This window comes from Diadema antillarum, unplaced genomic scaffold, assembly GCF_040938485.1.
Source record: "Diadema antillarum isolate AM-2024a unplaced genomic scaffold, OU_Dant_1.0 seq00000059_RagTag, whole genome shotgun sequence".
Taxonomy (NCBI): Eukaryota; Metazoa; Echinodermata; class Echinoidea; order Diadematoida; family Diadematidae; genus Diadema; species Diadema antillarum.
Window position 1 is genome coordinate 1,837,717 of NW_027271164.1, and position 26,458 is coordinate 1,864,174.

The window sequence follows — 26,458 nt, forward strand, 5'->3', positions numbered from 1 at the left end:
AATGATGTAAGGGACAGAAATGAGCATTCTAAAATTCGTTTTGTGGCACCCTTTCTCAGTTACGGTGACATTTCGTAGCATCAGAAGTACTTTTTTCTTGTTTGAAAGCTACAACTGTGTGAAATGTCTATTTATCCTACTTTTGATTTGCTTACTTTCTTAGATATCATTCTAACCAGCTGTGATTTATAGACTCGAGCTTTAGACAGGGGCATAGATTTCACTGAGGTTATTTATGTCCGTAGTGCGTTTTCCCCACAGTAGCCAACTCTGTCGCCATTCTGAAATCTTATAATCCACAGATCATTGTAGAAATGGACGATGCTTGTGACCTTTATCGACACACTTATGGGTGAATAATACATGATAATGGGTTCGCTAGCCATTCTCTCCTGGCCTCGGGCCTTAATAGTGGTTTAGATAAGTTTGCAGTTGTAGTCCCTCTGCCGGAAATGCTTTTCTTTGACTTTGCTCAGCGTTCGTGACACATAATGGTTAATCTCGCAATGGAAATTGAAAAGCATTTAATACTGTAAAGCAAGATGTGTTTTGCGGCATTAAATTTTCACGAATTGGAGCTGACGGCCTGTTTTTTGGCATGAAATTTTCATGAATTGTCACTGGCATTCATTGCATATTGTGTATACAAGAACTTTTGCATGCATTTAAATTTCGCGAATCTTGTCTCTCACAAATTTCACGTAATCAAAATACACGCAAACATTCCTCGTTTTACAGTAACAGCCTTGTAGTCCACTTATTGGCAGTGTCAGTGATGACTTCTCTCTTTTACATATTCTGTATTTTATGACAGTAAAAATATGAGCTATGAAAAAAAAATGACCTCTTCGTGTGATGTTACTGTGATCAGACATATTCAGCTGTTCAATTAGAAAGTGTGTTAGGAGATTAGTCAGCATTGTACCAGTTCACACACAAAAAAAAAACCCACAATGAAACAAAACAACCAAACAAAATGAAACGAAAATAATCCCAAATTCTCAAAAATATTGGATAGTGACACGTAGTGTCTAAATGTCTTACCATCACATGTGTGGAGTATCTACAGGGAATAATTTTTCAACTTGATTTTCATTAGCAATTTTAGCTGATGAATGATATTCAAAATCCTTCTTTTCAAATGACTTCTGTGGAAGAAAACTGCTACACAAAAGATGGTTTATGTAGCAGTGGTACAAAAAGTGCATAGCAAAATGCAGTGCCATACCAGGAAAATTATGTCCTGATATATCATTGTGGCTCTTCCTTGAAATCCCCCTAGGACAGAAAGAGACCAGTCTACCTTGAAGGTTAGAGATGAATTGTATTTCCTTGTAACTGCCAAATGTTTGTTAGTAGCAATTGTGAATTATGCATCTGTGCATGAGGAAATACAATGAAAGTCATTTACATACATGACCTGTGTGCATATGTGTATATGCACATGTTTGGTTTGGTATCTTATTTAGTTATGTAAACACATATATTGTACTATTAAAACATAAAAGATGTTAAACAGTCGCTAAGTATGCAGTTGTCTTATTTTGAGTGAGTAACACTGAACCTTATGAAAACTATCATGAAGATCTTCCCTCTGATCGTTTGTATGACATTAATTTTTTTGAAATTTGTACAAAATTGTGGCAGAGATTATTTTGGGCTGTTTTCATTGTTGTACCAAAATACACAATGATGTGCTACAATTGTATGTGAACATGTCAGAACATAGCCAGCAGTCTCCCATTGAAGCTGGTAACAAGACAATGCGTCATTGGGCTGCAGTGCAAGTGACTGTTCTTGACAAATTTCATCAGTCACCACTATTTCTTGTCTCCAATTCAATCTCCCCCTCCCCCATCATTATTCTGTGTTTGCTGCACCCAACGATAAGAGATTTTCCCTCATTTCCCTGCTCATTGAGAATGATATCCTGTGTTAAGCTTAGTCCCTTCACTTGCTGGCATACACAGAGCTTTTTTCTAGTATCACCAGGGAATTCCACTCCATTTTACTTAAGAAAAAAAAAAAGAAAGAAATCAGTGGCGTCACAAACAAGGTATCCAAGGTATCTGACCTGATTTGATAATACAATATTGTGGTCTTAATCAGTGCCCATGGGCCAACTTTTAACTTTGCTAGTTTAATAAGTATATCATAGTGTAGAGGTATATATGTGAGTGTGTTTGGGCATGTATGTCATGTGTTTGTTTCATGTGTGTTGTGTAAGTCAGTCTATAGCAAATGCTGCAGTCAGTAGGGATCAATAATGATGAGTCCCAAGTTCAGTTTACAGGTTTCCTTTTGAACAATGGACTCAGGTCCTGAATTATCCTTATTACCATGCACTTTATAACATTTTTTGTTTGTTTGTTTGTTTTTAGAAAAAATATAATTAAGTGTACAATCTTACTTTGTACTGATGTGGCAGCTTTTGCGTAGTTTTTAAATTCATCATACAGAGATTACTTTCATGCAAACAAAACTGGGGAGGTATACTGTAAATACATACAAACATGAGTTTTGTAGGATGTATTCTGTGATACCTTTTTATTTCTGTGACAATATGCCCCCTTTCCTCTCCATTGTTGAAGTTATCAAGTAATCTTGTGGATGAAATACACAACAAATGAATAACATCCGTCAAGTGTAGTGCCTATTTGAAAGTCCTCAGAAAAATGCAGTCAGATAATTTTATATTCGAATGCATCACTCGAGAACTGTTCAAAAAATAACCTTTTCTTTAATTCAGGGCAAAGTTTGACTGATATCATTCTTTACACTAAAACTGTTAACACCAAAGAATCCTGATTTTGAGCTTAGATAGTGTGTTCAAGCTTGCTCTTTATGATTTTTGTATCAATTGTGTGAGTATGACTTTGCAGAGAAAACATGTTTTACCTGTCCTATAAATGAAAATGTTTTGATTTCCTTTCAATTGGGGGGAAAGGAAAACATCCGTACAGCTCTACTGTTTGTTATCATTCCAGGATCTGTAGGGTACTGAAAATTCCGTCCATTACAAAGATGTGATATTATGGGAACTAGCTGCCAGAGGCACACCTTGCTTGTGTTGTATAGTTTGAAAATTCATTTTTCCCCCCTACTGATTCCTTTATTATGATCAAGATGAGTGTACAACTGGTTCTGTTAAGATTTAGAATCTGTGTGCTGCTGTTTCATTGTGGTTGTGCCGTCATACCAATGTTGCCTTGATGTGTGGCTTAAAAATGTCCTTCAAAATTTGACAACATTTTGGCATGCATGTTCAGGCTGAATGAAAAATGCCATAAACTGCAACAACCCCCCCCCCCCCCCATAAAAAAAGTTTGATAATTGGAATTAATTGATTTTAAAGTAACAGGACGTCTATATGTGCCAAATCTATGGAAAATTTAGAATATACAGTAAGTTATTCAAAATACTTTGGAATTATAAAGAAAATAAGACTACTTAGACAGCTTTGCTTTGTAGTGGTTTTTATTCTAAGATTGCCTGAACAGTTTTAAAAATGAATCAATGTGTGCTTGTTCCATCACATAAATGATATTAAACTTTGTTTTGTGTTATTTTAGATGGCCGCCCCATACGCACAGATGACGTAAGCTACCCTGGTGGCAGCAACTTGGTAATGAGGAGTGTCCAGCCAGTGAAAGACAATGCCACTTATTACTGCTATGCCACCAACCCACAGACTGGCCAGAACATCGTGGCTGAGACACAAGTGACCATTGCGAGTGAGTAGCCCCCCTTGTGACTCGATCCTTTGAACCTTTTCTTCTCTAAGAATTGCAACTCAGGACCTTTCAAGTTGTGAAGACGGCCTACGATTAGTGGTATGAATTCAGCACAGTGTTTCCTTTCTGAAGCTAGAAAAATTGCGTTGATGCATCATCAAAGTTAGGTGTTTCATCATAGTAGCATAACCCTTGTATATATTTGGAAGCATTTTAGTATCTTTAAGATTGGTGAAGAAAAAAGACAGTTTGCATCTATGTGGTGTAAAGTTTCCCCCTATCACTTTCCCACTCAGCTCCTCCTGTTTTCCGGGTCACTCCGGACGTCGATGACAAAGTAATTGGCAGCACACTACGGCTGTGGTGCCTTGCAATTGGTGAGCCACACCCCACCATCACTTGGCTCCACAACGGCCTCCCTGCAACGATCGACGACTACCACAGCCACCTACTCAACAATGACTATGTGGTGCAGCAGGTGTGGTGGGAGGATGCGGGGGTATACCAGTGTGAGGCGCGCAATGGTGCAGGCACCATTCTGGCTGCCGGGTCCGTCGCTATCATAGCCTGTAAGTACTTTCACCGCATCTCATGTCGTGCACATCTCATCACATTCAGCTCCATGTACTTTCCTTTTGATGAAAGAAACCAATATCTATCTGTCTATCTATCTATCTAACTATCTATCTATCTATCTATCTATCTATCTATCTATCTATCTATCTATCTATCCATCTATCTATCTATTGCTCTATCTATCCAATTAACCCAAAGGACTGAACAGATATGCAGCTTGTCATGATTACGAGTAATCTCTTAACCTGTTGAGGATGGACTGATTTTGCTACAACACACACTTCCCATAGACACCTGCCCGAGTATACTTGGGACTTATCCTCAACGGGTTAACAATCCTGTGACAGTAGTCATGTGTCCATGGGATTACAGAAATATCTTTTTTTCTGCTGGTCAAATTTGGCAAAAATGTGGAAGATATACGAATTTACTGAAGAGTGACAAGGAGACCCTTATAAAGTGTTTAGAATGAAGCAGGTCACAGTGACCACATGGTGATACGTCTGTAACAATTAAAGTGGTTTATATTTCACTCTCAGTTCCCTTCACCAGAAGAAATGGGCAGGATCTATTAGTATTGTTCTAGTATTTGATGAATATAATAGATGAACGATTTGAAATGACATACATGAAAGGAATCTCAGCCCTTTTGACTTGCTTTCTCTTAGAGTGCCCCTTTAAAGGAAAAGAAAGAGTACAGTTGGCCAAATTGCTGTGATGATAGTGCCAACATTTACATGATTTATGAAAGTGAAAACGAGTTGCAATGCAAACTTTGCTACTATCTCATTTCCCACAAGTGCAGAGGATGTGAAACAAGTCTTGCATACCTCTAGTGCAATAATACAAAAGATGTGTAAACTGAAATCAATCAGCACTTTTGAGTGGGTTTGTAAAGTGAGTGTTTTGAGAAGCTCCCGACAATAAATCTCCATGAAAGTGTTGGTATGTGTAGCAACAGATTCCTATAGGGATGGGCTGACAGAGACGTGTGTTGTCAAATGCGTTCTGGTTCATTTCTTGGTGGGAGATGTACCTCTGACTTTCACTCTATTACCACACCATGAGTTGGCTTTGATAAACAAAATAAAATCAAACAGGTTGAATGGTAGAGGTTTTCATCAAAATTGAATGCAAAATTAAAAGGTGAAGAATTTTGCAGTTTTAAGTGTTTTCACAACCTATTGATGTTAATAGCAACTTGACATGACACAAAGTGGATTAAAGTGACAATGTTTTGACCTCACAAGTCTCCCATTGACCTACATACAAATCTTCATCAAATATGCTTTTTAGTCATGGAGTAAAAAAATCAAACAAACTAGGAAAGCACTCGGAGAGCACAGACCTCCACCAAGCCAGCAGCTCATTTCCACCCATAAATGCATGCAGTTTTCCAGTATATAGAAGTCTTTTGTTTTTGTCATCAGCTTCCAGCTGCCCGAGCAGAGCATGCACTTTAGTGCATGTATGCAAACCTCCAATACAAGCAGCTAGAACTCCCAAGTTCATTATGTACCAAAAGATTCTTCAAAAATCCATAAAAATTCCCTGATCACTACCAAAATTAATCATCTATTCCTTGTGTCATTAATGACTTTTCTTGCAAGGTTCATTCCAATCTGTTCACAACTTTTAGAGTTATTTTGCAAACAGGCAAACCAACGCCAATGATCACTTTACCTCCTTCCTTGGCAGAGGTAAAAATCAACGTATTATCAAGCCAATGTAGAAAAGAAACCTTGATCTGAACTGTGACATAAGCTAACGTATCTGGAGGCCAACTGCTTATCAGGTCATGGAGTGTTGATGATTGTTTTGCAGGAATCTCTAGAAAATCTTCCATTTCTGTTGATTTATGAAACATATCATTTGTCATTTTTCTAATTGAGTTGTACACTTTATATGTTTGAAATGCAGATGATAGCTACCCAGGTCCAGTCACCGGCCTAAGTGTAGAAGTTTTGTCAAGTGACACGATGCGAGTGACTTGGGGCTCTCCCGAGAATGCTAACGACATCATTGCATACACTGTGGAGTACAAACCTCTGGTGGAAGGTAAGGTCTGGTGTTAGGTAACCTTAGCTACAGCCCTGGCACTCAGTGGTGATGGAGATGTTGCATTTTTATGGCATTGATGATGATGATGATGATGATGTTGATGATGATGATGATGATGATGATGATGATGATGACAACATTGATGATGAAGAAGATGAATAGGTTTTGGCAGTGATTGTGGTGGTGATTATTTTGTGGCATTGATAATGATGATGATGATGATGATGATGATGATGATGATGATGATGATGATGATGATGATGATGACAACATTGATGATGAAGAAGATGAATAGGTTTTGGCAGTGATTGTGGTGGTGATTATTTTGTGGCATTGATAATGATGATGATGATGATGACGATGATGATGATGATGACAATGATGATGATGAAGAAGATGAATAGGTTTTTGCAGTGATTGATATGGTGATTATTTTGACCTAGTAGACAGACATCATTTCATGCCTGTTACAGTACTGAAGATGCTTGTTGTTATTAAAGGGGAAGGCTAGTAACTGATCAGTGGGAATCAGTGGAAATGCTGGGAGATGATTGTTCCAATCCTTATGGGATTCATTCAAGAGTTCATTGTATATAATATCTATTGTTGTGTGAAAATGATTTGCTTCAGAACGGTCTCATATTCAAGTAATGTGCAGATTAATGCTCCGTCACTGACCAGGGACGCTAACCTGGAAGCATTAAACTGCACATTACTTGAATATGAGACCATTCTGAAGCAAATCATTTTCACACAACAATAGATGTACAATGAACTCTTGATGAATCCCATAAGGATTGGAACAATCATCTCTCAGCATTTCCACTGATTCCCACTGATCAGTTACTAGCCTTCCCCTTTAAAGACAAGCAGCTAACAGAAAGCTGTAGGCGGGACATTTCATATTCATTACGAAGTTATTGGTCCCAATTTGATGGTATCTGTCACTGATTAGCACCTTGAATGAAATTAGTTTCAGATGATTAAAGATCTCTCCATTGGTTGCTGATATTACATTCAACATATTATCATCAATGAAATGGCTCAAACGAGGTAGATGGTATTGTCAATGTGTACTAAAGTTTGTGCTGCCTTTGCTGACGTTATTTATGATAATTGCTAGGGGAGCCCTTGATGTTAAGGTGGTATCTGATTGGTGAATTTTGCGTGACTGGATTTCCTCTTCCCATGGCTACACACTAGGCCACTTTTCCTACTGGTCAGAACCTTAAATCTACTGGTCTTGTACTTTTTTTTTCAACTGACCCCGACAATGTTATTTTTGTCATTTTACCTGTCATGTCGGACCAGTAAATTAAGCAATTCCTGAATAGTTACTGGTCCAACAGTGATTTTTACTGGTCCAGGACCGTCAGACTTGTGCCAGTGTTCAGCATTTCTCTTCCTATAGGGGCCTCCTTCGCTGTATCTTCATTTTAGTGAGAATGACTTTGATGTGTGTTTTTTTTTTTGTAGGTGCCCAGCCATTAGAGAAACTTGTTCAACGTCATCAACCACTGAATGTGACGCTGAATGGCCTAATGCCCTTCACTCAGTACCGAGTCAACGTTCAGTGTTTCACCACAAGGGCTCCTTGTCCCCGCAACTATCAATGTGTGAAGACATACGAAGCCGGTAGGTATCTTGATGTCGTTAGTCCTAGCTTGATAAGCAGTCCTGGCAGATCAGGCTAAGTGTAAGCTGTATTATTTCTTTGCAGCATCACTGCAGTGATGTTGGCCACATTGCTTGACGTTGGTGTGCAAAAGATACAACTCACACTCGACTGTATCTGTATCCATGGACAAACAATGTTCAAGTTTTGCTTCAGAAAGAGAGTCACTACAAATTGGCAACTTTACGTCATTGTGTTGTGTTTATGGGCAAACTAGTTCACTGTCCGAGATTGTAAAATGTTTGTAGTACAGGAAATTATGAATGAAAAATTTGGAAGGAACTCATGGCACAACAACAAAATAAATGCCCATAGGTAATATGATGATGAATGCAGCTGTCACACAGATTTTTGTTACATGCTGGAAGTTTTCACCTATCTTTCTTGCATCTCCGTAGCCCCTTCAACATGGCCGGAATTTTCAGTCACCAGTGAGTCGCCCACCTCAATCACAGTGACCTGGAACGAGATACCCATGAACAGGGCCAATGGAGTCATCACAGGCTATGCCATTGCCTTCTATGCGCAGGGTAGCCTCACCTACAACAGAACAGAGGTGGACAGCCATCTGCGTGAGTTTGTCCTTAGTGATGTCATGCCCAACTCAAACTACAGTGTGAAAATGGCTGCCAAGACAAACGTGGGCTACGGAGTGTACTCTGACTGGGTGACGGTCACCACTCCTGAGGTGTACAACGAAACAAGTAAGTTCCTTATAGTCTCGGTTTTAAGTCAGCACTGGTCATTTATGATGAATCAAATCAAATTGCTCCCATGGGTAGTAACACAGTTAATTGCATTATTGCAATGTTACCTTCCAGTGTTCGGATTTATACCGTTACCTGCGTTACCAATAGATGATGCAAGACACCGTAGCAGCAAAGGATATGCATACAATGATGTTGACTCCTTGGAAAGCCTCAAAACAGTTTGATATTAAAACATGGAATATGTTGGCATGGTGTCATAAGCCAGCTGTATATTACGAATTGATAGAAATGGGAAGCAGTGCCAAAATGGGTACTAGTAATCTCCTGGAAGTTTTAAACATTGCTTTCTTCATCTCTCTGTGTTATTTTTAGTCTGCTCACCGGTCACTTTCTCACCATGTTTGTCTGTCTGGTGCGACCTATGTGGGATGATGAAGACGTGTGCTATTTGTTTTATAAAGAATTTCATGTGTGATATTTGTTTTATGAAGAATTTCAGAATGTAGCGCTTGTCGGTAGAGAGAAGGGAAATAGTGTTGATGTGCATCAACTCGTATATTGACTGTCACTAGTGTTAGAGCTCCTGTGGACACAGACTTGTGAAAAATCTATAATGCAAAACACACAAAAAAAGACAAATTACATGTAGGTAAAATGCATCTCTGCTGAATGTTACTGAATTTAATTGCTGGCTCTGTGTTATGCTGCTTTTGATGAAAAGTTGAAGATGAAGTAGTATCGCCATAGAAATAATTATAAAGGGAATTACTGTTGACAATATGTGAAACATTGCTCACTCATTCTTTAGTACTTGTGAGCACATGGTGATATAGTTGTGTGCAATCATTTAAAACTCCAGAGTAATTTTGGTAAAGAAAAAGTATGCTAGGGAGAAAGAGGAAGCAGTGTATCCTCTAGATTGTTTGTAATGTAAGTGTACATATGTGATTGTGTGGATGGTAACAATTAAAAGGTGAATTCTGAAGGAACCTGTACTATAAAGGGGGCAACACAGGGATGCTTGGGCAACACAACCTGTAGGCTTTAGGGGATGTTTGAAACTGCAAAGTGAATGAGAGATAGATGTGCACAGCAGTTTGCTTTTCCACAGGTTTGTAAATATTTGTAAATAACCAGTGAATCTGAGAAAAAAAAAAGAAGAAGAAAAGAGGAGTCATTTGTGTGAGAGAGATGTTATTAATATTATGCACCCAAGCTGTTATGCCAGGAGCTTAATTTTGAGTGTGTGCATTGCTCTGATGTGAATGCCTTGTGTGAAAATGCATCATACGTTTTCCTCAAATGATCATTAAGAAATGTAGACTTTGACCAGATACAAGATGCATACTTTGATGATATGATCAGCAATATGAACTCAATAACCTTTACAATGATGTACACACACTCTAATCACTCTTCAAAGCCATATGGTTTACTTTTCTACTTCAGTAGAAATGAAACCCGACCTGCATTCAGGGAATCAGTAGTATTAGGCTTGACTGATTGCTGTGAGCGTTTCCATGGTGACGTGTGACATGGATACAGGAATAGGCGGACAGGCCTTGCTGGGTGGTTAGATAATATTTCATTGTCCACCATACAAATAACCCATGTGAATGGAGGATCTCTGTGCCATATATAGGATTTGTGTAGGCAGTGTTGGTGTGCTTGCACGCTGGTTATCTGGATATGGTTTATAGAGATTTGGTGGAGATCCTGAAAGGAAGGCTTGTATGACTTCTTGCCTTGACCAAAACTACTGCTTTAGTAGTCTTCAGAATTTTCCTTCTTCATTCATGTTTTGTTGTTGTGCATGTTATTACATTGATTCCACTTGAAGGAGGACTTGGTCAGGTCTGCCTAAGAATAACATGTCAAAACTGTTGTACACTAGTGTATAACAATGTTGATGATTAATAATGCTTGCTTATTGTGGTAGGGACAATTCTTGGAAGTGTTTGAACATATATGTAAGATAGATTACTTTACTACATTTAAGTTCAAATCAGTTTGTGAAAAGTTAAGACATGAATGATATATTTACCCTAAGTGTAAACTATTTTTAGTCTGCAGAAATATGCTCTAAAGTGAGATATTTGGTTTTTTTTTTTCAGTGTATCACATTTATGTAGAGAGATACTTTATTGCAAGATGTGAATCCTGTTCAGTTGGACAGTATTTCATACAATCACTGAAATTTCTATGTTGGTCGATGTGAGTCAGTAGAATTGGAAAAAAGAAAGAAAAGCATGAAGATGATCTGAAGAAACATCAATTGCAGCCAGTAGCTTGCAGTAACCAGGCATTGTTTTGATGCTTGTTGTATCTCAACCAGCTATAATCAGTATTGCCAAACAGAAGTCCAAATTTGAAGTTTTACATTAGTCTTAATTCTGTTTGTGTGTATGATGTGTGTGTATGTATGTGTGTGTGTGTGTGTATGTGTGTGTGCTTAAAACAGGAAAAATGTATTTACTTCATTCATAAGCTGTGAATTATTACTGTGTAATTTCTTAACATTTAGCACCTGAAGCAATATTTGTTGCCACACTTAGTCATAGAAGGTGTTAGCATAGACACTGTCCTCTACTTCCACCACTTCTTATTTTGATATCTTCTTTATCATGGAGATAAGAAGCCTCACTCAACATATAGAGTGACTCAGGTGCCATCTTCCCATAGAATCAGGCTAAATTTATAATCCCATGGAGGGTCCTTTTATTTGATAAAACAAGGGTTTATCATTCTGCCCCCAAACCATATTGCTAGCTATAAATCAATATCTGTATCTCTTGAACTGGTCATAGTCCTCGTTTTCTTGAATTGTTTGTTTGATCTTGTTATGGTCTTTATTTGACCTCTTTTTTTTTTCTATTTTGGTCATGTGATACATTTGGCCATGACCCCAGTTGTGGTTCTTTTTTTTTTGCCATTTTCAGTCATCTTCCATCTGGTTGGGATGTAAATTATAGGAACATTTGTGTGTGTGTGTGTGTGTGTGTGTGTGTGTGTGTGTGTGTGTTAGGGGGTTAAAATAGAGTTTCGTTGTAGAAAGGAGGTGTATGAAAAGGGGAAGATTGAGTGATACTTCTCTACTTTTTGAGATTTGGCCAGCCTTTGAGCTGTTTCATGAAGTTGTAATTGACGAAGCTAAGATTAGAAGAGAACAAAAAGTGAAAGCATCAGTTTGTATTTGAGAATGAGCTCCAGCCTTTATGCAGTGAAGAAATGACATGCCTGTTAAGGATTTTTCATTTTAGATGTTTGATTTGAACACTGTCAACCTTTTAAAGGAAAATAAATGAAACAATTGCTCCACCTATCAATTGAAGGCTGCCATCCATTCTTTCATTGTCCTTTTTTTTTAACGTACAACACGTGATTTACAGTACTGAATGCAAGACTACCTGCTCTATTGTTTTAAAGTGGCTCGAGAATTTAGTCTTATCAATATCATACTTGTTAGATTTTCATGCATGAACATAGTTTGATTTCAGTACGCAAAGCATTTTTGTTTTAAAGGGACTTGATAAGTTTAATCAGTGTCAGACTTGGAAGGTTATTCATGTACGAACTAATTTGTCTTGCAGCACCCAAGCCACCACAACATCTACAAGTGAGCCACCTGAACCATACAGCGCTGCTCGTCACTTTCCAAGCGGGGCCGCCACCCCCTATCACGGAGGGTTTTAAGTTGCAGGTGGTTCTCCGTGGGGAAGAAGTGGTAGGCAACACTGTGTTGCTGCCAGCCAATGCCACCGAGTGCATCGTGGTCAACCTCAGTGAGTAGACACAAGTTTATGTCTCTGTGTAGTCCTTTGCTGTGACTTTATCTTTACTTTTTGCGCAAGTGATTTGAACCGTTTGGATGCTGTTGCGTGATGATGATGATATTGTGTGTGTCACACATGGCCAGAAGATGATATTACCATTGTGAGTTCATGTCATTGTTGTCGTTGAAGTGTTCATAGTGATGATGATGCTGTTAATGCAGCAGAATTGAACATTCTTTTATAAACTTGTGTTACATGACTATGGTAACAGTATTACACTTATTTCATACAGAATTGTGTATGTATACGTACATATGAAAAAGATTACAACAGCATCCTTATGATTTTTAGCGTAATAGGGAATGCATGGAGCTTTTGTCTTTTCATATGTTTTGCAGGAGTGTGATCACACACATTTTCACCGATATTCAAACCAGACACTATATTCTATAGCAATGTATGCATCATACATTTACTGAAAAACACACATGACATCTGTAAATGCACCTGCGCATGATCTAAATTATTCAAAACTTTTTAAGTGGTAAGCTGCAGCCACATTTACTATCAGGGTAAGTCAGCAGAGAGTTCACTGCTGATCCGAAAAAAAAAAAAAAAAAAAAAAGAGCTAAACTTACCAAAGGTAGTGAGGCACTAAAATGCTAATTATAGAACTTAATAGCAAAAAAAAAAAAAAAGGACAAACGCACAAACTTTTATAACCGGCTCAATGACATTTAGTCTGATATATCTGCAGTTGCCGTGGTAACCTGCAGAAGCACTTCTCTGGGGATGGCTGTGGATAACTTCCAAACAGAATAACACAAAATGAAGAACAAGTAGTGTTTTATTGTTCATCTGTATACCGGAATTGCTATCCCCGGTTGAAGATGCTACCCCCCCCCCCCCCCCCCCCCCCCCGACTTTTATTTTTCATAGATGTTGAACACAATTGTGGATGGATTTTCTTGCTGGAAGATATTCAGTTTTTACGACATTAATGGAAATGTCAAATTTGACCAGTCTTACAAAAGAGATGTCACTGTTGTGTGACCACACCCATTGTAAGGCAGTTCTATGGTGTTGTCCATCAGCTGTATTCTATTAGGTGACGTAGTGACAAAGAGCTTTCTCTAACTCTGTGGTTATTGACACAATTTCATACACATTTGGGTTGAATTGTTTACGTGTTTCATGGCAGTAGATCTCAGAGGGATAGTTTTGCCTGTAAGGGTAATATGGTCCACTTCTCTGGCGATAGCAGTTTGATTGTAGTCAAGAAAACAAGTCCTTAATGCCAGGGGGAAGAATTCATCTCAAAGGCTATTTCTCCATTTGCCCAGTTTGAAGTCACACTTAGCTTGCAACCCAGTATTTTCTCCCTCTTATTCAGTCCGACGACCTCTGGATGTTTACCATCTCCTCCTACAAAGACATTCTACCTGCAAAATTGCAATTTTGAGATCAATAATAGTGATGAGTGTGCATCACTGTCTTGGTGTCCTGCAGCAAGCGCTGTTACGCTGCAAAACTTGGCCCGCTGCCAAGGAGGAAGAGCGCCGAGGTGCTTGACCGACTGCGGTTGCCGTGGCAACCCTCGGAAGAGCTCCTCTGCCGGTGGCTGTGGGTGAATTTGGGGCGCTGCAGCGGAGTGAATGCATGTGAGTGGCAGATGTGTGATGAATTAATGATGTGTTTGTTGGCAGCAGTGGGAGATGTGATGTGAGTAGAGGTGGCCAGTGGATACGATCAGAGTGATTGAGGAGAGGAGCGCATCGCAAGGCATACGCTCTTGTTGTGATGGGGGACTAGAGCAGTGATTTAAGCTGATGATGCTTGTGAATGATTTGTTTTGGTGACCCCAATAAATGAATTGTAGTGCATCAAATGTAGGGCACGAGGTGTATTGATTTCATATCCATTTCATTTCATTTCACATTAATTTACAAAGTTTGCATTAAGCAAATACATGATATTAAGTATAATAATAATGGGATCATGAGAAGCAAAAAAAAACAACAACAACATAGGCTTATTGAAAAATGAGCTCTAGACAAATATTATGCGAAAGCATGTAATAGATTGTATGGATTTTGTAATTAGGTGAAAACAAACATTAATTTTATGTTATACAATATTTAGGAAATGTTGAATTAATATTAAAAGAAATAGAAGAGAAAAGGAGGAAACTGTACAGTGGGCTATTTATTCAATTGTAACATTATTGACTCAAAAAGGTGCTCAAAAAATGTCAAATTTTTAAATCATCTAGTAGTCTTACTGGTCTTTAAAGAATTTTATCAAATTACTCCATAAAACTGGACCTTTTGAAAATATAGATGACGGCTTACAAGATGAGTGATTTAGTGGAAGATGGATGTTTTGACATTTCTGGTGTTATAATCCTGAATGGAACTATTTCATGTAAAATAATCCTTGAATGCATCAGGAAAGATGGTATTAGTTAGGTTCACATGCTGTTCCTAAACTTTGGTTTAGGTCGAAAACTTAACTCTTGATGATTAGCTTGTAGTTTAGCGCCGTGTGGACGCACTCGAAAGTTAGCAATCTTAAAGTTTAGTTGATGATTAGAACCACAAGACGTCTTAGGGTTTACGCTCTCTCTATGAGCCATGGGCTTTTGAGTTAGCGTGAACCTCGCTTCTCGTTTGCTTTTGGGTCAACCTCCAGTTGCGCTGTTTTGTATGGGCAAAAGGTCATAGCATGGACTTTGTACCTCTGGTATAAACATCGAGCGGGATTAGCTCGTAAGTTGTATAGAGAGTTTAGGTGTGCGTGTGAACCCATGTCGCGAATTTATGAGTGGAACTAATCATCGACTGTTAAGTTTTCGACCTAAACTTCAAGTTTGGCAACTGCATGTGAACGTAGCTATTATTAGATTTATACATAAACATTGCAGACTCTAATGAAATTTTATCTTGGATAGGCAATGTTGATGTTTCTATATATTTGAAGCCAGTTTCTATGTGCAGTTTTCATGATGATTAAAGTTTTCCTTTCCCAAGTCTCAGATTCAGTGTGAAAACGAAATATTTGTTTTGGGTTGGTGATGTTGCAGCTGCTGTGATGTTAACTGCAGCTAGTAGAAACTATTTGATCAAGGATGCAGTTCTGATACATGGCCACTCTTCCAGGGGACTGTGTCTTTTGAACTGTGCCTTATCAGAATCATGCAAGATTATCCATGTGATGTGTTTCTGTGTCTTGACAGTATGGGTTGGATAGTGCTGATTTTACAGAATGTCACAATATCAGTTTATACAATCTGATGTGCAATATAATGATTGAATATTGCCTCACCGTGAGGGGAACACTAAAAGGACGAGCTAAGACAGTATCGGTCCATTATGGTGGCCATCTTAAAGAGTTTATTACTTCCGTGTGTGTGTGTGTGTGTGTGTGTGAGTAGGACTTGGCATAGAGTATCATAACCCACTGTTTTTTACAGATATCTATTCAAATTGGGAAAGTGACATATCTCTATGAAGGGGAATAATATAAAGTCACATAAAGAAGTGTTAAAAAATGTATGTTTGCTTCTTTCTGACATGATGCTGCCTTGCGTTAGTGATACCTCCATTATGGTGTACTTCCCAAATGGGATTTCTCAACACTGAGACCTTAACTTAAAAGATAGTGGTATTTTTGTGGTTTATGTTGCATATCATAAGTGAATTTATTACTTTTGTAAAAGGCAGTATATTCCTCACACCTTCCTGTAGACAAGGAAGTAATATTGCAGGTACTGTGCCAAAAGAAAGTGGCTAAATTCTAAACTTATTAAGCATGCTGCTTCAAGAAACTAAACAAAACTAAGGCTGAAATATTATCCTGTCCAATCATTTTCAGTCTCTGAATCCTGTGAAGTACAATGTGTGTGTGTGTGTGTGTGTGTGTGTGTGTGTATGTGTGTGTGTGTGTGTGTGTGTGTTTGTGTGACTTATCACATTCAGATGTAAATCTGTTCTATGAAAAGCTTGTTGAGTTTCTCCTGGTTCCTCCCTGGCTGCATTGCATTCCATAGTGGTCAGTAATCGCTTCAGTCCCCAATGCTGGGCTTTGTTCTGTACTTCAGCCAGAGTTTGTGGCCCGTGACCATCATCAGTGATAGAGTGGAGTGAAATAGCAGTCTTTTCATGCATGGCAACCAGTGAACTTGTGAGAAAGCCTTGGCGCCTCCCTTCGCTGGCTCTATGCCAGGCCACTGGATCGGATGGGAGAGGCTAATGTCGCAGGAGATATTGTCCCCCTCAAGAAAAAAACTGTACCTTCCTTTTTCTTAGCTCCATCAGGAAATATTGTCCCTCTCTAGAAAAAACAAAAGAAAAACAAAAGAAAAACAAAAAAACAAAAAAAAAACAAACAAACTGTACCTTTCTTTTTCTGAGCTCCATTGATTTGTAAACGTGCAAAATCTCTCCGGGCCTGAGAGAATTTTTTCTTTCCATTATCTTTAGCAGATATTGATTTATCAAATTTCATTCAGTTGTGGCATGTTTGACATTTCTCATCTAAGTCTTATTCTGCTTGTTGCTAAAGGCATATCTTTTTTATGAATCCATACCAATTTCTTAGGTATTGTTAAAAATGATAGTAAAAAAGAAATACTCTAAAAGTGGATATTTTTGCGTGAGCATTTTTTCGCGCTTGGCCGGGTAAGATAGATTGTGCAATGTTTTTAATTCCGCAGAATCAGGACATTAAGTACTGGAACATATGTCATGCAAAAATATTTGCATGCTTTTATTTCTGCGCTAGCGTCTGGTTGCGCAAAATGTGGGAACATTTCCACACCACGAAAATTTACACTTTTACAGTAAATGATAAAGACAACATGAAGCAATGAGATAAACAGTGAGAAAAACTTTCTTCCAATTAGTTGTATTTTCGTGAATTTCGAGAATCGCCTTTGAACCTCGAAAATAGCAACATGCGAAAATAACGCGCGAATAAATAAGTTCAGTTAGACCCTCGCAACCGCGAAAGTAACAACACGCGAAAATGTCCTCCAAGCAACAATTCACGAAAATATGTGTACGCGAGAATGTCAGCTGGTACAGTATATGTTCCTTACCAGCGTTGACTGTGTCATTGCATTTCTTTTTTTTTTCTTTTATTGAGGGGGGTTATAGCTTGTATATTGATTGACGAGATTCCCTACATACAGGAAATTGCATATAATGTGTAGTACTGTGTATGTCATTGTAGGATGATGCTATTTCCAGGTAGAGAGGATATTGGCTGGCATAATACTGTACACAGGGTTTGGCAGGTGTAGAAAATCGTAAAAAACAATGTAGCAGATTAAGCTCTTAAAATGTAGACTGATAGTCATGTATAGGAAAGTCAGTAATTGTCATTTTATAACCTCCTAACATTTATGGATTATCTAGCACATGGCATATTTGGTTCTCGTAAAAAATAAAGTGTCATATCTCTGGATAGGTTTCAGGTTGAAGTGAATGGAAAGAGGAAATGGAGCAAATCATTTTTGAGTCTTCAGTTATTGACACAATTACTGCTTGGTAATCTAGGTTTGAGAGTGCAGAGCGTAGCATGGAGAAAAGCTGGGCAGGGTCCTAACAAACCTAGTGAATCATGTCTAGTTGAAGAAATTGGGTTTTAATGTCAGGGTCTCTGTTCTGAGAAGGTGAATCATCTTTTGTGTTGGCTGCCATTTGTAAATCAGTTCCATGAATTTTGTGATAATTATGATGTGAGTTATGCTGAAAAGTAACCACGAAGGTGAATTGGAGCTTTGGAGTTTGATAGGCCAGCTGTTTGCCTTCCCTTGATCCTCCCTAATTTTGTCATTTGGTGGGAAATGTACAATAACAAACAAACTACCTGATCTACAAGCAGAGGTGAATGCACTTTTTTTTTTTTAGGGGGGGGGGGGGAGGGATGACCACGCCACATGGTCAGTAGATTTACTTATTTGGTTGCCTCCCTGTACCACTTTCTCATGAACTCTGTAATTAGTTTTGTTACCTCTGTTTCCTGTGAGGTCAAAGCCAATGGTCTTGAGGGTAATTGGCATTCAGAGCAATTTTACAGGTACAAGGCTGTCATGATTGAAATGTTGCAATGGTATTTCCGTTTGTCCATGAGCCTTACTGTCAGTGAACACCACGAGACCTGCATGGCTGTGGTGCCTGTAATGTATTCTGTAGCTTGAAATGTAGACCAGTTAGTTAGTCTTGTTTTGAGCAACAGCTATCACATTATACCTATGTTGTGAGTGGATAGCTTAGTTTTCCCATGGAGCTACTAGTAGCTCCATGGTTTTCCTCTTTTTTTTACGTGTACCTGCATATAGATGAACATGACACAGGATATGTGTGATGTTGTAAAATTGCGTAACACGTACATAGTTATTGGTTTTCACCATCAAAACAACTTTCCTCCTTCTGTGATGCTTCATGCTCCCTCCCCCCCCCCAAAAAAAAAAAAAAAACACACAAGAAGAGAAGATTAACATACACATATTTAAATTTTCAATTCAATCTCTTTCAGCTGTAGATACACTGTTACATAGTAAAAGTCCCTCTTCCAAATAATTCCACAATGTGAAAATGGACCTTGTTGACCTTTTGAGTCATGGCTACATGTAATCTGGATGATGGAGAACGTATGTGGAATATTGGTACGATTGAATGTTCTCAAATAAGCAGGCTACTGATGACAAACTTGTACAGCATGTATTATGGAGATGGTTGGCTCTTTGTCACCTCGCTTCATCAATTTTTTGCCCTCCTCACCAGTGGTGATGGATGCATGCTGCATCTCGGCGTGTCAGGAAGCTCTGATGGAGAATGAATTGTCAACTAAAGATAGTGAGAGATGTTAGAAAGAAGACAGGAAAAAAAAAATCTCCACTTCACTGTTGAGAAAGAACTAGGCATGCAAAGTTGACCTTTCATCCACTCTCCGGGGCTTTATTTGTGAAAAAGAATTTCCCCTACTGATCACATTGTAAATATGATAAAAATGTTTGATGTATCCTTCTGAATTTGGATGATTAAATGTGTGTGTGAGCTCAAGAGAGTCAGTATATTGATCTTGACCACTCTTTCTTAAAATTGAAGTGATGATTTGCATTGAATACTCTTTTGAAATCTGGTGATTTTGTGACATGTCATGGAAGAATAGTTGGTATGTGTCCTATGAAAACAGAACACTACAAGTGCTTGTCTTTTTTTCTTTCCTATTTTGGCAACTTATTTTCCAAAGATGGTTTGGCAATGTAATGAATTTATTTTGTTCTTGTAACCGGATTTCCTTATAAATCTGGTCAACATAAAAAACAAACAAACATCAGTTTTGATTCCTTTTCCCAGTGATGTGAGCATTGCCAATAATGGTCAAGCCTAATTTCCCTCCACACAGAGCAGTTTTATAGAGTAACCCTATTAGAATCTAGTGTTTGTTTTTTCCCACAGACTTGGAGTTGTTAGTATGAGTGCTCGGAGTTGTTAGTATGAGTGAGTCTCCCATACTGAGCAAGGGGGGGGGGGGGGGGGGGGGGAGGGGTTTCCTACAATAGCCAAGTTGCTTAATCTGATAGAAAAACAAGGAACTCTAAAATATGTTTTTGTTGTTGACTTCTGCAAGTTGTGAGCACCCACAATAGGTGGGTCTTCCCAGGCAGGATTTGGCACAATATCTCCACATGATGCAAAACAAGAATGCTATTTCTGGTCTGTTTCTGTTGGCTGTAACAGAGATGCTTGTTTGCTTTTAAAATATGAACCTCACCTGAAGCTTGTTTGTGTGGTTGATATATGAAGCTGGCTCGTAGGAGAGAGTAAGATTTGGGCTGATTTTATGAGTCAGCAACTATCAGGGCACCTTGCCAACTCTTGAGCTGTTGAAGCTGATGAAGACTTGACCTAGAACTTCTTTTGCTGATGATGGCATCATCCTCAGGTTGCAAACCAACGAAGAAGTCCAAGATGACTGTTACGAATGCTGTTCAGATAGAAATCACTTGACCACAATGCTCCTTGATATTTCAGTGAATGAGGAAGAATCTGTAAAAAGATACCAACCTTTTCTCAGCAGCCTTTTCAGGCTGAAACTTGAGTTAAGATGTCAGAGAAATATAATGTACCCGAACAATGATGTGCTTATTATGGTTCTGGGCACCTGTATCTTATATCTCTTCGGGGGGGGGGGGGGGGGGGGGACTGAACTTGTGAGAGTGTATGCTCTCCCAGCTGACTCCATGCCGCTGAAATTTGAGCACAGGCTTGTCTAGATGAACTTTGACATTTGCTGTTGATTCATGTGTGTTCTGGAAGCAAAGTTGTAAACCTTCTAAAAGTACCCCCTCTAAAACACAACGGTCTTCCTTGGAGTAAGATCATTATTTTAGAAAGTGATTTATAAGAGGTTCCTCATGAATCATATTTTCTGAACATGCAGAGGCTAAAGATGAATATAGGCATCAAAATAAAAGTACCCAGCCTGAGATGACTTGAAGCACCATGAGAAATGGAGCAGAAGTTGACTGAATCATAACACTTCATGGAAATGCTTGTTTATTTCTGCTCCATGGGAAAGGGGAAGGATGATGGGAGATTGCATTCACTTGGGATGAAAGATGATGCGATAAAATGCTGCTGGGCAACTCTTCAGATTGGTATCAGTCTTCTTGGAACTTTTATTTACATCCCCTCCCCATACACACACACACACACACACACACACACACACACACTCACACACACACACACACACACACACACAACACACACACACAACACACAACACACAACACAACACACAACACACAACACACAACACACAACACACAACACACAACACACAACACACAACACAACACACAACACACAACACACAACACACAACACACAACACACAACACACAACACACAACACACAACACACAACACACAACACACAACACACACACACACACACACACAAACAACAACAGCAGCAGAACCTATTCCTGGTGCTACAAACAAGTAGTTCAATCCTTTGTGTGTTTTAAGTGCCCATTGGTACAGAAAACTCTTAGCATTGTACACATTGTTGGGGAAAGTCCCTGGCAAAAAAGAAGGTCGATAAACTTTAGATTGTGTTGATGTGCAAGCTCTTTTGCTCTTTTTCTGTTGTAGACTAGGACTACTGAGGTCATAAAACCAAAAACAAAACAAAAACAAAAACAAAAACTGAAGTAACAAGTATGAGATGGACTCAATATCGTAAATCTTTGAGAAATGTGTCACCACATGTGATATAATTTCAGTAATCCTCCCTACCCATCTTCCAGATTTTAGTAGTAATATTTCAGGCATATTCTTTGGTATTTAGGAAGGTATTATGCCTTGTGTCAAAATAAAAGGCTGACATGTGTTGTGCTGTAGATTGCAGAGCATTGGTATAAATGCAGTGGAGAAGAAATCCTGAGGGGAAACTAACAAAATCTTGTCTCAAATTGGTTAGAATGCAAAGGCAATTTTGTTCTGCCTTTTGAGAAAACAAATAAACTTTTTTTTCTCTGACCGGGGGATTGTTTTGCATAATTATGCAGCATAACAGAGTATGTCATGAGAGAAAAATCTTTCAGTAAAATCATACTGAGACACATGATATGGTCATTTGAATATTGTCATTTCAGATTGTGTAAAGAAAATGATCAAAACTGTTATTGAAGCCATGAGACATTATTTGTCTCTTTATCAATTATAATTCTATCGAAGGAACATCTTTTGCTTCACTTTTTTTTATGCGTATTATGTCTTAACCTGTTGAAGACTTGCCTCAAAGTTCCAAGAATACTCAGGTCAGGTGTCTATGGGAAATGCACTCTAAAGCAGAATCAGCTTGTCTTTAGTGGATTAGAGAAGTAAAATACAAATTGAGGATATTATGTCGGTACAAAACCTTCATGAGAGATGATATTAAACTTTAGTATGAACTTGAGAAATAAAGAAATAAAGTAAATAATATTTATTATATTTAATAGAGATATATAATATATATATATATATATATAATATATATTATATATCTCTACACATGCAAGTACTATCAGAGCCAATAAGACGAGATGATGTTTTAATTACCCTGCTGGATGAGCAAATTGTTTTTAGTCAACTTTCTCAGTGCTCTTTGAGATATTCCTAAACATTTCAGATTCATTCCAATCAAATTTCCTGTGTATGATACAATTTACTGTAGTACACCAGAGAGGTCACCTTCCTGAGTACACACAGACATATATACGACACTCACATCACGGAGGTGTCAGCTCCCTGCTCACACACATATATTTTTCATATAACATACAAGTATGTATCAGTGCAGACTGGTGGTAAACATACATAGTATCAGTTCATTGACTTCATCAGCTATTAACCCTCTGATAACACAGATCTTATTTCTGCTTTATATCTCATACCTGGTAGTGGTAGGTTGGTGTTCTCAAAGGACAAACAGCTGTTGTTGATAGCTAGGGAGATTGATCTTTTGATTCGCACTAACATTACAACATGACATTTGTTTGGCAAGCTTTCAACACTCTATGGACTTAAAGCAACACATGGGTCATCACATGCATTGTTCAAATTGCCTGAACTGTTATCTAGGGAGCACACATTGCAACCTGTTGCATGTTGTTTTGAAATGATTTTCTCCTACGGCTTGTGCCAAAAAGATGATCTGCCTCCAGCTACTGAAAGTGCACTATTATGACACATAGCAGGTGTTATCACTGAATGATGATAATAACAATGATGATAAAAATCTCCAGGAAAAAGTAAGCAACTTTCCAGGTGAAAATGAAAAATGATTGATGGGGCTTAGGGAGTTGCTCCATGAAATTCATGTCCAAGAGGCAAAAGAGACAGGTTAGGATACATTCTGTATGTGTTAGAACTTAGAACCCTGTTAGTGTTAGTAAACTTGTGTCCATATCTCTGTCCACAAAGTGCTGATGGAAGGGTTAGGCCTCATCCTCTTTAGATCAACCATCATGAATTTGTATACTCAATTCTGCTTTGTAATCCCCCACACCTTCCCCTGTATTCCTTTTCCTCTCTCCCTCTCCCCCCCCCCCCCCCCCTTACTCTTACCCCTTCCTTTCCTGCTGTAGATCCCTTGCTAGTGTTCCTATGGGAGTGAGTCTGCTAGGTGTTTGCTACCTTTTTCCTCCCCTCTATACAAGCTGAGACTCTTGGCACAGAGCCAACTCTCAAAAAGCATAGAATATTTGATAATGGACTTGGCCACTGGCCCTTGACCTCTACGGAGAAAGAGAGGGAGAAGAGAGGAAGTGGAGAAGTGGGGGGGGGGGGGGCTAGGAGAGAGGGAGAGAGCATAAAGTGAGGTAGAACTAAGGAAAAGAGTGCAGGGAATAGAAGGGACAGAATTCATTCATTGCGGAGGTTGTGCCTCAATTTGTACTGCATAGCAGCAGAGGTTGTTGTGGAAACCTCCCACCCCTTAGCACGTCGTTGTCGCCATGACGTGGAGGTTGCGTTCATGAATGGACTGTGGGTTGGTTGATGAGATGCGTGCGTGCCGTATGATAATGACGAGAAACTGTGAGGACGTGTGTGTGCTGGCACAGTGGAAGAGAAAGATAAATTCTGTCAGCTTGTAGTTGTTGGTATTTACTACTGTTGCTGTTTCTCCCTCCATGTATTATGGAATCAGCATTTAATTGACATTAATTGAAGAATGTGTCAAAAGATGTAGAAGAAGAGTAAGAGATTGAGGTGGATAGTATTTGTAAACAACTATTGTATATTGAGAGAAGGTATGGTGGAGGGATATTGTTGCAATCTTACAATTTCAATGAATACTGCCCGCGAGAATGAGTAGCATCACAATGGTAGCTGTTTATGACAAATTTTCTTTCATCAACGAGAAGAAAAAAAATATTGCATTCACTTGTCCCCACACGGAAACCCTGTACCGAACTAGAGCAATCCTGACCATGAGGTCCCTATACAAATCATAGGATATACAAATGATGGGGATGGGTGCGTTGGTGCTTGCTGTGGCATGAATAATGCCAAGCAAACTTTGCCCATTCAATGCTGACTGCCCATTGGTCAGAGCGGGATACACAAGGACTTGACCTGCCCCAATTCGTAGTGCTGTGTACGAGGGCAGTGTGAGCGATGCTTGACTGAGGCACACGCTCACTCTCTGTCCAATGACGTCAAGATGTGTTGACTATCGGCCATCTCCCCGCTGTGCAACAACACAGATTGGCACACAGTGTACATTTACTGCTCTGTAAATGGATAATTAATGCTTGTAGGCCTCTGTTCTTAAAATAAACACTGCGTAAAGATGGATTTGGTCAGTCCACCAATCACAAAGCTCCTTGAGCATTTTCCCTTGAGAGTGGGGTTCTCATCTTCCCCGGAAATGAGAGGAAAATTGTATCTTGATTTGTTGTATGATAAGGTACAAAATTAAATCATTGCATCAGTACTTGCTGTTTTAATTCCAAGAACTGTTTCATGTCAGATCCTGGACACTTCATCAGGTTCTTGTTGTGTTACATTATGCAGTTAGGTTGCATTCACCCGTATGCTGAAATATGAATAGAGAGAATTTATGGAATACGAATCTTATTGAGTTACAGATTTGTATGGTGTTTTTACTGTAATATTGTGTGGTGTCATTTACCTTGTTACCAAATGTGCTCCTTAATCTTTTTTATTTATTTCTCTGTGTTTGTCTTTGTATCAGTATCAGAACTGTCTGTTTTTATCTCTTTGTCCCTGCCTTTCTCATTTATTCTAATTACTAAGGTGACACCCACATCCACATGTAACCACATCCACACCTATATACATACAGTATACACACAAACATACATGCACACACATACCACGTACATGCACATTCACAGAAGCACTCTCATACATGTATGCAATAGGTGGTACACAGGCGTAATCTTATATCTTTTGTAGAGATGACGTGCTTGAATGGGAGGCTGTAGCTTACTTGAGAGACTGGGGTGGGCCTCAAAGACAAGTCCCCCTATCCCTTTTACCCTTAAAGAAGAAATCCACCCCAAAAATGAATAAACTTCAAAAGAAATTTATGTATGTTATATGTGGAAATTGAGAAAAATTCTTACTTTCAGCTTATACAAGTAAAAGCATGTTCCCATACCAAGAAATATCAGAATCAACATTTGTGTTTTGTTTTGTATTGTGTTTTTTTTTTTTGGGGGGGGGGGGGGGTGGTTTTAAGACATTTTTTATATTTATATACAGCTGAGGATGAGAAATTGTGAGAGCATGACATCCTGAACTCGCTGATTTGAATATTCATGAGGACTGGTCAAGAATTTTTTTCGAAAAATGTGAAATTTCAAAATGTCATATCTTCCTTATTTCTTATCAGATTTTTGTCATTTTTGTATCATTCTGTAGGGAATATTTTACTCTGTTTTTTTTTTTTTTTTTTGAAGTTTATTAATTTTTTTTTTGGTGGATTTCCTCTTTAGCATATCTGTAATTTCTTTTTAAGATGTTAACCATACTGAACAAAATGTTGTAATGTATAAATGCTTTTATTAATTGAGAACAGAATTTATGATATATGGCAACCATGATGATAATCCAGCTTGATCCCTTAATGAGGGCATAACAATAGTGAGAAATGGGCACCAGCCACTGAGAACATTTATTACTTAATCTATGTGGAAATATACTTAAAGATTGTAGCCAAAATGTAGATGAACATGCAATATGGTGTCTTTTTGTTGTAGTGAGTGTCATGGTGCACAAGGGCCTTGGCCTTAGGCCCCCGATGCCACCCCCCCCCCCCAAAAAAAAAAAAAAAAAAAAAAACAGAGAAAGAAAAGAAAAGCCAGAAAAGAATGAGAGAAAAATCTGTAAAAAGGCA

General features: G+C 38.6%; 1 protein-coding gene across 1 annotated transcript in view; it reads left to right on the forward strand.

Moving 5' to 3' along the window:
• Positions 1 to 26,458, forward strand: part of LOC139725798 (protogenin B-like) — a 122,079-nt gene that overhangs the window by 78,530 nt on the left and 17,091 nt on the right. Inside the window, exons 5-10 of the mRNA XM_071636877.1 lie at positions 3,573 to 3,734; positions 4,031 to 4,303; positions 6,231 to 6,368; positions 7,848 to 8,006; positions 8,445 to 8,750; positions 12,347 to 12,538. Coding sequence (XP_071492978.1) covers positions 3,573 to 3,734; positions 4,031 to 4,303; positions 6,231 to 6,368; positions 7,848 to 8,006; positions 8,445 to 8,750; positions 12,347 to 12,538 — 1,230 coding nt within the window. The remainder of the gene's footprint in view (positions 1 to 3,572; positions 3,735 to 4,030; positions 4,304 to 6,230; positions 6,369 to 7,847; positions 8,007 to 8,444; positions 8,751 to 12,346; positions 12,539 to 26,458) is intronic.